This window comes from Sardina pilchardus, chromosome 16, assembly GCF_963854185.1.
Source record: "Sardina pilchardus chromosome 16, fSarPil1.1, whole genome shotgun sequence".
Classification (NCBI taxonomy): domain Eukaryota; kingdom Metazoa; phylum Chordata; class Actinopteri; order Clupeiformes; family Clupeidae; genus Sardina; species Sardina pilchardus.
In genome coordinates, this window is record NC_085009.1 from 6,319,753 (window position 1) to 6,334,343 (window position 14,591).

The following is a 14,591-nucleotide window of genomic DNA, read 5'->3' on the forward strand; positions in this document are numbered from 1 at the left end:
AGGAGCACCAAAATAACCTGTGTTGAACGTGTAAGTAGACACAAACACGCAACACGATGACAGACAGAGAGAGAAAAAGAGTCCTCGATACAACCATCATATAATCAAGATCAAGATAGGCCTATGACAAATGAAGCAATAACAAACAAAGACGTCACAAATTAGAATCCATGCCCTAGATTCTCAAAAACATGTAATGGACCATTGATGGATATTAATTAGTCAGTGTATGAGATAATATAGATGGTAATGGATGCATTATTTGATCATTATTACAGTATATTTGTGCCATTTTTATTTTATTTTTTTGCCAAACACCTCCTGAGCAGATTTAAATGTGACATCATCTAATCTCATTGTCATATATTACGTTTCTGAGGCAATAATGGGAAAGACTTGGCAACTAAAAATAGATATGACAAACATGTGAAATGAAATGGCATTACTTTCCTAAACTAAGAATGCATGATTAAGAACATTGTGTTGTGTGTTCCTCAATGGCTAATACTGTCAATCACATGCTCAGCTGACCTTTTCATTCTCTGTGACATATTTGTAACATCCGCTTCTTTATGAATGAACAGTAATGACTTCATTCTTTATTAAAACTTATCTTCAGGCACTGAGTGATTTCAGTTAGCTGGCTAGATATATGATATATGAAATATAATGGACTGGAATAACCAATATAATATTCTTTCACTATGTTTTCGATGTGCTTTTTTCTACTGCACATGACTTTGAAATCTGAAAAAGCACAGATCAGTTTGAGGGTTATCCTAAAACATGCTTTAACTTGGTAAAATGTAATATTTGAAGTTGTAGTTTTCTCAGATACCAGATGCCATGTCAATTCCCCCCTCCTCATGTCAGTTCTGTTTTCAATATAATACTAACAAAAAATATTAACTAACAAAACTATTTTAAAGGTAACAAAGCTGAATTTCTCTGGTATTACGATGGCAACCACATAATGTTCTCCTCAAAGTGTACAAAGGAAACCCATTAAAATAGAAATTCAAACAAATTGACTAGCACACCTGGGGAAAGGTGACATACCGGTAGGTGCTATGTTCCAGACAGGCATGCCATTTTGTTTTCCCGCAAGGCTTATCATAAACAACTTCCAGACTGCCTGGCAAAATGAACTGTTGTTTCTTCATTTACTGCCCACAGTTCACTGATAGCACTGATCCATCGAGGTGGGAACTTGTTAATGAACAACACACCATGCTTAGACTCTTATGGTTACAACCCACTTGAGATGGCATAAAACTGATGTTACTTGACAAGCCCGGCACACTGACATCACCATTACGGGAAAGGAAGATCTGCTTTACCGCACAGACCGCACAGTCTATTGCCAGACCGTTCAAATCTTTTTATTGAGGAATCTTATGTATCAATGCATATTGCATTTTTCCCAAACATCTTCAGTCCACTAGTTGTCTTCTGTCTACCACCAGACCAACAGCAGCTCATCCACTGAGCTCAGTCAACTGAATTCCACTGAGTGTCCACTGAATTTTGCTGACACCACCATGATGGACAAAGGCACGCGCTTGGGGACAGTGCTCAGACTGGTCTTCCTTTTCTCGGGCTTCTGCCTCATCTGCCTGGGGGCTTACGTCAAGTCTCTGGATCCCGGCAGCGATTCCTCAGTGAAGGCCATCATTGCGTACCTGCTCGTAACGTGTGGATTCCTACTGCTTCTGATAGGCGCCTTCTGGTCCATCATCCATGGCCTGAAGACCAACCTGTACAGGCGGGGAGGAAGCAGGAGACCAAGCAGCCAGGTGTATGTCTACACAGTGGACAGGTAAGGACGCTCTGGGGGTAGTTGTTGGAGTATCAGTTACTGTTTGTCACGCATTCCGTATCAGTAATTTTTTGATTCCAGTTGTCTTTCTTGTGAATCTGCATTAATATGCTCTTTTACTGTATTTTATATGTGCAGCACTATTTTACTATTCTACATAATGTAATAGATGATTTTCCTGATCAATCAGACCATTTCTGAGATGAAAATGCCTGATGTTGTTGTAGTATTTGGAACGCTGTTTTCATAACTGGAATCATTTGGGTTAATTCATTTAAAGTCACTGCCTTTTCCAGAGCAGATGCTATGCATCATTTTATTAAAAAGATATACAGTATAAAGCTTTGGAGCACATGTGCTATATTTGCCATTTTAATTAGCTGTCTGTATTTGTGATGTGCAAAGGTGTTTTGATAAATTAGTATAAACTAATATCAACTAGTCAACTAGTATCAATATGGTATAATACATTTTGCTCATCATTTTGGTGCAAATGTCTTTTTTGCAGGCCAAACTTTTACCCTCCTTCGTATGAGGAGTCACAGTCCAGATCCCACACGGTCATCCCCATCGACCAGGCATATTTGAGCATGGCCCCTCCACTGTACACCCTCACCTGCTCGGAGGTGGTCAACGAGGACTTCAGTCACGAGCTGCCCCCGTCCTACCAGCAGGCTTTCAGCCAGAACCTTCCGGTCTCAGACCAGCTGTCCCTGGAGGCCCGGCCTCACCTACACAACGACGACAACAGCACAGCGCACCAATAAAAAAAATCTTGCCACGCGACACACCTCTCAGTAGTCAAGAGGTCAGAGGTCAACGACATTCACTGTGCTGGTGAGCAGCACGTGATGCGCCCCAAAATCCCTACGACACGGACGTGATGTGAATGGAGGGAGCTTGTGTCTCTCACACGGACAAAGCGCGGGTCAGCCACAGTGGGTGGCTTTCAAACACTCTCCTCGATCCTCAATGCTGCTCGATCCTCGAGGGGCGTTCCCACTGATCTATAACTAACACTGGATAGACTATCCCATTGTTGCCGCCCCATCATTCTTTATGTAGATCAGTGAGGATGACGAGGCCCGAGGAGGAAGGAAGGGAGGATGTATAAAAGACCAAATGAGAGGCACCCACAGTCAGGGACGTGGCGTTTGGGCCTCAGTGACACGGTGACACAGTAGCGTGGAACGCGCCCCTGTGTGCATTGGCCAGGTGTTTTGGGACGTGAAACAGACCCATCTGCAGCTGGTGTATACGGAGGAGATGATGAAGGGAGTGCGAGCACAGAAGCATTCGCAGCTCTCTTGTTTACGCTCAGATAACTGTTTACACTGGCGGCATTCTGGAATACCAGCCCTGAAGCAGCCTCTGCAACCTAGAGAGAGAGAGAGAGAGAGACTGCTCAGTGGTCGGTGAACATTAAGGTCCATCGTGTGTGTGAAAAGAAAAGCAATGCTCAATTAGGCATTTTAGCCTATTGCACTTGGACAGGGTGCCAATAGCAGGAAGGAAGTCTGCAGGGGGGGGGGGGGGTGCTCTAACCTCCTGAACTTGTTTTTTTGCCCTGAGAATGTGATGTAGGACCAACCAGGACCACTTCAGACTGATGTTTATCGCCTGATATGTTACACATGAGAAACTGCCCATACTTTCCTAAGCATCTGTGACTGTACTTCAGATATGAAGGCAGACTGTTCTAAGGATATGTGCACATAAATGACCAAACGAATCTTCTCAGAACCTTAACATGGACTATGCAACACTGTTGCTTATTGGATTTGTGAACGGCAAAATGCAATGTTGCATCATTGCATTAGTTGCATGCATTTTAGTTACTGCAATGGCAAATTTGTTTTTGTTCAGTGTCATGTGTTTTTGAGTTTGTACAAAACCTCAGCAATAAATGCCTAAGCTATTTCCTATATATGGCTATGACTTGACATGATTGCTTTGAGACACCGCCTCTTTTTATGAATGACCAGCGGCGTGGTTATAGGAAGTGTTGTGTCTGTATGTTTTTACAGCTTTGGAATTGTGCCACTGCTAAACATTAACCTCAATTCAATCCTTTAACAAAATATCGCAATAAAATCTATGGACACGTACAAAGACATCCAGTCCCAGACAAAACGTGAAAACACTGATTAATTTACGGTGTGATACAAAGTACCATATTGCCACAACGAGATTGTACTTCCACATCTGACAATGGCGTGGACATCACTGGAGGTGTCTGAGCCCAATTAAATAACACTGATAAAACAGGAACATGCATTGTGTAAGCACATGTAATCACATCCAAGGGTTAACTGGAGATGCAGATTACCAAATACTTCCAGTGTTCTTGCCAACAGTGTCGACAGCATCAATAGAACCAAGAAATTGTCAGCTGACCAGAACAAATTCCGAGACACACAAAAGTTTTTTTTTTTTATTTCAGTATTAGCCTTGAAACAATTAAATAGTGCCGAGGACAGCGTGCATGCTTCTCCTGTTTCTCAATTCACTTTTCACCTCCCTCCCCTTCATATGTTACAGCCACAGGGGTGCGAGTGATTCCCCTCGAGCCGAGGGCGAGGAAAGCAGTTCACATTTCATTTAGTGGTATGGATATACAAAAAAGAGCACAGACCACAGGTCCCACCAGTGCACTTAAAGTCAGCCAACAGATCTCACAATGATATTTGTGTAATAATGCAGTGGTCTGATATTTTTTGAAAAAGAATTGCAGTCTTATAAACATATTATCTCATGTAACATGGACAGGCTGGATTTGTTGTTCCCTAACAATGGAGAAGCAAATGTCCATCATTTTTCAGAAAGGATTTTTTTTTCATGTGCTCGCTGTGCTGCTTACAGTCTGGACAAAACTTTACGAGAAGTGGTGATTTTTAAAAAAAAAAAAAAAAAGAAAGAAAAGAAAAGAAAGAAAAACAATCGTTGATGAGAGAGGAAATAAAATGCGGAGACATTTAGTCTGATTCAGCTCACTGGGGAAATCAAGAGGCTAACGTCTGTCATGATCCACAGGGTCCCCCTCATCATTGTGGCGCGTGATTCAGAGCATCTCACACGAGCAACAGTTACGGAGAAATACAGATTTCTCTGAACAAAGAAGTGGAGACGAAAAAGTATGTTTTTCACTCTGTCATGTCAGTCAAGCCTTTCTTGTGCACACATTCTATGAGCAAAAGTATGCCAGTAGGCTACGCAGAGAGATTTTGGTTGAGAAATGCGATGTGGCTGAGCTCACATACAGGTCAGTCGGGCTGAAAGTGGATCTGGATATAACTGCTACGCATCTCAAGGGGTTATGTCTCTATCGCCCTCTAAATAGGAGGTAGATTGGAAAGAAAGCAACAGTTGGTTGAAAACTCACAATGCGACCGAAGAAGCTGGAAATGGACCTGGCACACGGTACACTTCTCACCCGTGGAACGTACGACATGGAACACTCCAGAACAAAGTCCATTCACCTCTCACTAGCCCCACTGTGGGCCGGAACTGCAAATCGAGGGGCTGTCTTAAAGTACATAAATAATAACAATAAGAAAAAAGAAAAAAGAAAGCTCTACACTTACTGAATAGTCTTCACTGTTATTCCTCAGTTTTTCTTTTAATGTTTTCACCACTTGTTGATTCAACATGATAATCTGTTGGTAATCAGACAATGCAGGAGCTGATACTAAAACATATGGCACCAAAGACGCAACAGGGTTCAAATAAATGCATTTCAATGAAAAAACAAAATGGTTGGAAATGATGACAAACATGTATTTTTCTCTGCCAACAGCCAAACAAATATTTATATAATTAGGAGCTGGATATCATATCATGTAGCTCTTATCACACAGTGTTTCAGCGTTACTCAAATACATAGGAGATATTACATATCAGTGGTTTGACAAATTGTCTTTGCTTTGATTTGATCAAATGATTGCAACTGTGCATATAACCTGCTAATACTCCGCTACAGACATAAATGTATATTGAAATCTGTTTGAAAACAATTTGCTCCGTGGTGTGGACAGACTGCATCACCCTCAGGTACAGTTCTAAAAAAAAAAAAAAAAAAAGTGTTGTATCAGTGCAAAGTTCTAAAGGCGGATGGTGAGACGTGCACACTAGCCAAAAGTTTATATTTTTGTGTCCACAAAAACGGCAGCCGGTGGAAGAGGTTAGAAAGGGTGTCAGGGTGGAAGCGACAGCATGGTGGACGACGGACAGACGGACGGACAGACAGTGTCTCTCTCTCTCTGTGTTGCTCGTGACGATGGAGGAGATGGAAGAGTCTACTGCATGGACAGCAGGCTGTCGGAGGAGGAGGAGGAGGAGGAGGAGGAGGAGAGGGGATGGAGACGGAAGAGACAGAGACAGACTGGGGGGGGTGGCCCCCGAGGGAGTCTGACTCGTGGCTTTGGCCCCTGGTGAGGAGTGATAGTCCAGCGGGAGGAGTGGAGGAGGTCGGCTGGGGAGAGGAGCAGAGGGGAGGGGGGGGAGGGGGCGTCTCGGACTCGGGTGGACGGCGTGGGCGGCATGAGCGGGGTGGAGCCTCAAGTGATGACGGTGGGACCCCGGCGGCCGGTCCGCTCGTGGATGTCGGAGATTTTCAGGGCGATGGCGATGAGGGGTCCCAGCACCACCTGCCGAGAGACGGACATTAGTAGTGGAAAACATCTTCTATTCACTCCTGGTTAGAAAAACAAGGCAATGTGTTTCATTCAGAGGTTTGTGTTGTGTTGTGTGTGTGTGTGTTGTGAAGGGAGCGGTGGAGAAGTCACTCCACACGGCTTTGAACACCTGCGTCTCCCTCACGAGCCCATCAGCTCAGCCCATCACACACACACACACGGCCCTCATACGGCTCACACATTGGGCACACCTCCGATGGCAAGCCACCCCACTTCTGCCACCAGGCCTCAAACCCTGGTTTCCTGAGCACTAAAGGTGCAAATTTGACAGCATGACCAGAGAGCCAGGCTCATATGACAGTCTGAGTACATACTCAACTGTAGTGATGCTACAACATGTGACAACATGGGATTATACCTTTTTGATGACGCTTAATACTATAATTGTGCTTCATTGTGGCACACCTACATTGTGGTATACTGTACATTGCAATCTCAGTCACAAGTTTATCCGAGCAAACCAAAATAATGCCTTTTTTCATAGCAGGTTTCTCTAAAGACATTAGCCTATTTTGTTATCTATATCCACTTGACCATGTCAGTCCATGCAATTAATTTATTGTTTGTAATCATTGGAAGCTATAAACTAGCCTAGGCCTTATCAATTCAGGAAAACAACTCACAACTTCATAATGACCAGACAATTTATGATGATGTGGAACTGTTGTAGCCTACTCCAGATCGATAAAACTCTATAGTGTTGGAAAGATACCAACAAAATAACAAAAGTCAACAAAACCATTCCCTCAAGTGAGAACAGCATTAATGTTGTGATGGTGCTAGTGGTTGTTGTACTGTAGCTGTGCCACGTTGGCATTACAGTCGCTCAGACTATTTGCTCAGCACTGTGTGAGCCCTAAAGACATACTCTTGAACATCTACGAGAAATAATTGGTGGAGTCTGTCCACCATACAGACTCTATTGGCACGCATATCCGTAACCTTTGCCTTTGCCAATGCCAAATGCACAACAGTGACTAATAGTGACTGCACCATGCACCCACCTTATCTAACCAGCATCCAACTAATCAAGTGATGAATATGGGTCAGATAAAAGCACACCGTAAACTGGGCACGTATTTATAATACCACTGTGTCTAGAGATCAACAATACTGATTTAGCTTTAATCAAATGTTATTGCTGCCTTTATCATAAGTTATGCCTTGATTTTGTCTTGAGCAGGCACCATGAAAGTTGGCTGGGTGATACACAAGACCAATGCCCTGGAATAAAAACTAACCAACAAAACTAACCAACAGTGGCATCACCAACAAATAGTGGGATAAAACAAAGTAAATTCCATGTACAGTACTCCTTTTTCATTTCCATACTCTAGTGTTGTAGGTTGTTCAAGAAACACAATCTCAAATCTGACGTTTTCTGATGTCTGTGCAAAGTAATCATGACTGGTATGCCTAGTCGTCATAACTACTTCGACTAGTAATCATGACTAAAGCACTTCTTAATGTTTGTGCAAAGTCATCAAGAATAATCTAGAAGGAAGAAGGAGGAGTTGGAGGAGGAGTCACACAGAAGAGTGAGAGTCACAATACAACAATAAACATGTAAAATGGACAGAATCTCACTTCAATTGACGTGAAGGGTGAGGCAGGTTAAAGGTCTCAGTACAACACAGAATTCAAATTTAACAAGCTGTATAGATTTTGGTTACTGCGAAATTGGAGAAAAAAATGTAGAAGAGTCCTCTCGTAAACTAAAGTCTAAGAACGGAAACTGAGCTGTTTGAATTTTATGGGCTGTCAATTCGTAAACAAGGCAATGAGAGATGTATTTGAACACTTAGGCGCCAAGTAGGTGAACAATTAAAAACACTGTCCACACCCTTACTCACGAGCCTGTCTTATCTTATGTACAACAAAACAACAGAATGTACTTAAGTTGTTCACCCATTTGGTAACTGTGCTCCTCCTAATAGCCCTTTTGAGTCACCACCCTCATTAGCCGAATCATAACAGGAAGCACTAATGCGGTATGGATTTCCTTGAAGAGATTAAACTGGAAATATAAAAATGAGGCACATCCCAAAGTACTATATCATGGTGATTATGGAAAACAACAAGGGTGATAATGAGCAGGGTGAGTGGCTTGTCATGTTGGTCACGTAGGCCTTTTACCTGAAGAAGACCCTGCCAGGTCGAAGCATTGCTATTTTTTTTATTAAAGGTTGGGAGCAACTCCAGTGTGCGGACGTTCTCTTTTGTTTTCATCTTATTGTTTACTTTGTTCTGCATGTAGACTAAAGATAGATGGGATCATGGCACGCAACCTCTCTACCAAACGTTGTCACGTAGGCTTACCTGGGGTTCCCTGTTGTGTCTCTCTGGGTCCCTCTCGAAGCTCTCGGCGTAGATGCGGACGGTGGCCCCCACACCCACACCCGTCCCACTGAGGCGGAAGATGATTCTGGACGAGTCCGAGAAGTTGATCTTCAAACCCTGGAGAGGCAGAGAGAAGACACCGTCATCAAGGTTCAAAAACATTCTCTTTTCCTTTAATAGTGTTTGCTAATCAGCCATCTTCGTAGGTTAACATACCCCTTTGAAAACAGTTCATCAAACCCTGTTAAAACAAATTTGTCAAAACCTAGATCAGCTTTGAACCAATACATTAATAAAATGTACTATTAAAGAAGATGAACATTTTGAAGAATATTCTTTCAAAGCTTGTTGACACTAAGAGCAAACGAACCAGTTCCAAAGTGCAGACAGATTCTTCATAATACACTGCCCTTAATGACAGTGCAAAATAAACCGTTCCATGGAAGACACAAACAAAATGACTCCCTGCTTAATTACTTCACATAGATAGTAATAGATTACACATACGTAGATTAGACCCAACTTCACCCAAGACACCTGCTCTTCACTGCTTTGGAGCTGCTATACCTTCACGCTGTAGGTACTGTACCTTTACCCAGCCCTCTAAGAAACAGGACAAAACATTTGTACCTCAAGTGATTAGTTCTGTAAACAAATTCATGAGACATAATAATAGGTCATGACACCTTCGGTACCTCTAGTGAGTCTAGATGGTGACCTTTTTATATGATTCTTTTTTCCCATTCTTTTCCTTTCTTGTTCTTGTTTTTGTTTCATTTTGTTTGTGTGACACTGAGGTACTGTGGACTGACTCTGCAATGTTGTACTAACTGGACAAAAAGCTTCCTTATGGGTACAATAAAATACCTAACTAACTACATTTGCAAAAATGAATGTACAATTAAAACATGAACATTTATGAAGAATATTCTTTCAGAGGAGACCGACCAGTCCAAAGTGCAGTTTCACACAGGCTTCATTATACAGTACACTGTCCTTAATGACAGTGCAAATAAACCATCCCATGGATGGAAGACAGTCTCCACAATGCACACAAACAAAATGACTCTCTGCTGAATTACTGTACCTCACATAGATCATATAAGAGCCAAGACACCTGGCCCCAGCTCTTCACTGCTTTTGAGCCGCTACCTTCAGGCTTAAGTATGTTTTACAATGGGCTACCTGTCATTCTTAAGTACTGTAAATAATAAGACATTTACTTAAGTGGCATGCTTTTGCTTAAGTCATTTTCTGATCAAATATCTGTACTTCTACTCCAGCGTGGATTTTGGATACTATATATGACTCTGTGCCGTTGCTAGTAACTCTTAGCTGTTGAACTCTTCTCCATTCATCAACTGATATGTGCTGTGGTCAGGCTGACCCAGAGTGACCAGCAGCATGATCATAAATCAAAGCATGCGGCACATTCTCCTGCAGCAGAAGCAGCAACATCAGGAGGCCAGTGGTCAGTTGTATGAATCAGGTAGAAGGAAAAACGCTGGAGGATGTCAAGCCTAACACTGCCCTCTTCAGGAGTCTTACGGAATCCAGAATAGTTCTTGGTGGGGGCAGAGACTTTCTAACGAGGAGACACAGCACTCAAAAGAATCTCCCATGGAAATGTCTGGGGTTAGTTTGTAACGCAAACATGCCAGTCGTCTACACACATTCTGTCCCTTCCGTCACCAAAAAGTTGACATGTGAAAACATTGTGCCAATCATGTGGTACATTGTGAATACGTAATTTCCCAACTATTAACTACGGCTTATACATTCATTTTGCTACATTTCTTCAGCTATGAGGTGAATACACGGGGGCAGTTAATATGGTATTAATATATGGTTTTGTTTCTTTTACCGTGCATAAATACACAATGCGGCTAATACACAGGAAATGACTGTAGGCCTACATCGTGCCAATCATGTGGTATGTTGCAAATACATCGTGCCGATCATGTGTTGTGATCTGGCAGCTAACGTCAGGTTGGTGTCGGTGGTTGGTGAAGCCTTGCACACACGTAGTTCTGCCTGAAATAGATGCCCGATAAGTGCCCAGAATACATTGTAATATGGCTCCCGAGCGGAGGGGCTTACCTATGAGGACTTTGGTAGAGTTCTGTAAATCAACTGATGCCATACAACATTTCAACATTTTGCCAGCAGGCAAAATAGCTGACTGTAGTAGTGATAGGCACTTGGAGCAGCATTCAGACTCTAAAGGCACTGAATGGCGGATGAATGAAAAGTATAAACAGACTTGTCCACTGGGACAGGACAGCTGAGCTGAGCTCCTCACTGGACCCAGGCACGCTGTGCCTTTGGGGAGGTCCCCTAAAAGAGATGCTGGCCATTATCACAGCGCTCTATAAAGTCTCCCTGGATGGGTTCCCACCAGGACACATGAGTCTACAGAGGCTCTATAACTGTTGGAATAGAATACGATTCTTGGGAGTGACATAGTGATTATATTTGATCAACATGTATATATATTGAACAATATATATATTATATATTTTCATATATCATGCTTTTTGAAAAGTTGTATGTGCTATCCAAAATGAGTTTCTTCCACCTTATTTCCTGTACATATTTTCAAAAATGTTCACAAAATAAAATACTCAAAATGTCAACTTCTACATACCGGGCGACAAAAGCTCCTCTCCTAAAGTTGCACACATCACAGTGCAAACGTGTGTAAGAGTGACAAAGAGATTGGAAGGGGGGGGTGGCAGGGCCAGAGGAATTCAGTGGTTCCCCATAGCAGCGTGAGCGGAATAGCTGTGCTAAGCTCCCTGTCTTCATAGCCTCGCCGCATATGTAAGCTCACATTTATGTAGTCGGGCTCTCTGACTGGGTGACAATGTGTGTGTGTGTGTGTGTGTGTGTGTGTGTGTGTGTGTGTGTGCGTGTGTGCGTGTGTGTGTGTGTGCGTGTGTGGTGTGTGCATGTGCATGTACATATGTGTACATGACTGGATGTGTGTGTGTGTGTGTGTGTGGGGGGGGGGGGGGGGGTTAGACAGCTGATACCCTTGTGGAGGGCCTCCTCGGTGCCACTGACAGTTGCGGAAGAGAGGGGCAGCAGCTGAAACAACTCTGGCGTGTGTGGAATGTCTAAGCGCTGCTACTGTGATAACACCCACAAGGACAGGCAGGGATGGATTAGACCGGAGCTGATGTCTAGCACACAAAAGATTTATGTTTTCCTATCACTCATTTCATGAAATATTCCAGCTCCATATTTTAGGCTTACTATTCTCAGATGGGGCGACCTCACAATCCACAAGTGTACTTTTTCCTTTTGAAGCCAGCACTACAATGTTTGGTATCATCATGTTGGGGATTCAACATTTTACTTTCAAGTATTGTTCCACTGTGTGTGTGTGTGCATGTGTGTGTGTGTGCATGTGTGTATGTGTGTGTGTGTGTGTGTGCATGTGTGTGTGTGTGTGTGTGTGTGTGTGTGTGTGTGTGTGTGTGTGTTAGACAGAGTCTTCACACATTTCTGGTTGGAACAGAAGAGTCAGCTGTGAAAACCTCTGAGGAGAAAACTCTGGGTGTGAACGGAGGAAAAAGGGATGAGAGGGTATGGAAAGAGAAAGAGAAGGAGGGATTAGAGAGATGGCAGAGACGGATGGAACAGAGAGAGGTCATCCGGAGTGTTCCATTGACCATGACAGGGTTGGGCTTGTTGCTGTGGAGAGAAGCTTCCAGGCTGCTACGCTACTATTCTAGCCTCACCCTCTCTCTCTCTCTCTCTCTCTCTCTCTCTCTCTCTCTCTCTCTCTCTCTCTCTCTCTGTGTTTCTGGCTCTCTATGCATATGTTTTTCTGTGTTTACATTCTTCAGAGGAGGGCTCTGCGTGTGTGTGTGTGTGTGTGTGGAGGAGGACTGAGGTTGTTCACATTTGTTTCAGGGTAGTGGCCAATGTCATCCCATGTACATGGCTAAATATCATAATTGACATAAGGTGTCAACATACATTGACTACATTCTTATACTCTTTAGTCCTTCTTCTTACTCCTGATTGACTGACTTTGAGTTCAAAGGGCAAGGGGGCTCTTGTCTAAAACCAGTGAGCTAACTAGCTAACAGCCAACAGGCTTGCCTTGCCAACACTAACAACCGTACAGTTGGCACTGACCAAAGCGAACTTGATAACTGATACGTGGCCACATTTCCGACTCCGAGAGGACAGAACTCACCTTCACATAACCATATACCAGCTAAATTCTTTTGAGATTTGCCTTTAAAACAATGCAAACCTATAAAATGTCTCTACTAGATCATACAGAGGCTGAATCACAAGTGACCTCTCACCTGGTTCCTAGCCACAGTCCCATCAACAGGGTCGATGTACTCAAAGTTTTCGGCCTTCTCCACAGTGTAGACGTTGTTTCCAACCGCAAACTTCTGACTGCAGAATGCTTTGTCCGTGATGACAGCTTCTAGGTCCTTCATCAGGTAGAACGCAGCTCTGGGGTCGATGGCTTCATAGTCAAACCTTGAGTAGAGAGACATGTGAGTAAATACAAGGCATCTGATAAGTAGGAGTGATGATGTTTTTGTGATTTCATGGAAGTCAAATATATTCCCAGATGCACAAATTAGGATGGGCCACTTCATTGTCATTGATAGTGTCATTACCTCCGCCAAGGAGGTTATGTTTTCATCGGGGTTTGTTTGTTGGTTTGTCTGTTTCTTTGCAAGATAACTCAAAAAGTTACGGATGGATTTCGATGAAATTTTCAGGGAAGGTCTGAAATGACCCAAGGTTCAATTTTGGGAGTGATCCGTATCACCGTCTGGATGCAGGAAGCGGTTATGTGTTCGCTTGGCGGAGGCTTGCTCTCTTTGAGTGCTTTTCTAGCTACGCATGTTTTAGTTTAGCTTGTGATGACACACAGTAACATGTTACTGCGACCGTGAGCACAAATATGACATCAGAAGACGAACACCACGTTCACAGCTTGCCATGGCTCCATAAACCAATGTAGATCATTTCTAGTGCCAATGTTCCTCTCACTCTAAACTGTGGGAAGCCTATGTGGGAACGAGGACTGTTTTATGGAGCCAGATACGAGGAGAGGGTATTTGCCGTTACTATGGTACAGCCATGATGATGAGAGCTCTATGTCAGAGCACTGCAAACTCATGATGATCTATGAATTTGCTTTCCACAGAGCCAATCATAAACAACAAATTCCACATAAAATGGCCTTAGCCTGATGACATGAAACCAAGTCAGATAGATTGCAGCTGTGATTAAAACTGCTAAAGGGGGTTATTTAGAAAGGAAGGGGATAGTTCAACAACAGTCTTTACACAGGCACACTGACAAAGAGCCAGGCTCACCGGCAGAAGAAATTGCGTCCAAATTTGGCCCAGTGGTCCCTGACGATCTCCTCCACGCCCTGCTTGCGAGCGGCCATGATGGACAGCCACACCAGCACCGTCCACAGGCCGTCCTTCTCCCGGATGTGATCGGAGCCTGGACATTACATCAGAGGGGGACAGAAGGGCGAAACTCTGCACTCATGAAAGGTAAATAAATCTGAATGTTATTGCAGCAACGCTCCAACACAATGCACTTTTTGTATGTTTTCTGTCTGAAGCGTTTCTCTGATGGGAGCAGCTGGGAGGAATGGCGGAGGGGGTGTGAAGATCTGTAATGATGGACTCTGGATTTCTTTCTATTGCGCAACTGAAAAGGTCTTAAGAGTTGGGTTTGAG

General features: G+C 43.3%; 2 protein-coding genes across 2 annotated transcripts in view; one reads left to right on the plus strand and one right to left on the minus strand.

Moving 5' to 3' along the window:
* Nucleotides 1–1,541: 1,541 nt before the first annotated feature.
* Nucleotides 1,542–2,586, plus strand: LOC134060511 (transmembrane protein 252-like). Its single transcript, XM_062517240.1, has 2 exons — nucleotides 1,542–1,819; nucleotides 2,328–2,586. The coding sequence occupies exons 1-2, from the start codon at nucleotides 1,542–1,544 to the stop codon at nucleotides 2,584–2,586; spliced, it is 537 nt and encodes a 178-aa protein (XP_062373224.1).
* A 2,152-nt stretch (nucleotides 2,587–4,738) lies between these two features.
* Nucleotides 4,739–14,591, minus strand: part of pgm5 (phosphoglucomutase 5) — a 23,051-nt gene continuing 13,198 nt past the window's right edge. The window contains exons 8-11 of the mRNA XM_062516892.1: nucleotides 14,214–14,349; nucleotides 13,179–13,362; nucleotides 8,833–8,970; nucleotides 4,739–6,465 (exon numbers count right to left, since the gene is read on the minus strand). Of these exons, the coding sequence (XP_062372876.1) occupies nucleotides 6,376–6,465; nucleotides 8,833–8,970; nucleotides 13,179–13,362; nucleotides 14,214–14,349 (548 nt within the window). The 3' untranslated portion in view covers nucleotides 4,739–6,375. The remainder of the gene's footprint in view (nucleotides 6,466–8,832; nucleotides 8,971–13,178; nucleotides 13,363–14,213; nucleotides 14,350–14,591) is intronic.

Excerpts from the sequence above, each read along its gene's own strand:
- LOC134060511 (XM_062517240.1), top strand. The coding sequence starts at position 1,542 with ATGATGGACAAAGGCACGCGCTTGGGGACAGTGCTCAGACTGGTCTTC. Across the intron at positions 1,820-2,327 it reads TATGTCTACACAGTGGACAG|GCCAAACTTTTACCCTCCTT; the intron begins GTAAGGACGCTC and ends TCTTTTTTGCAG.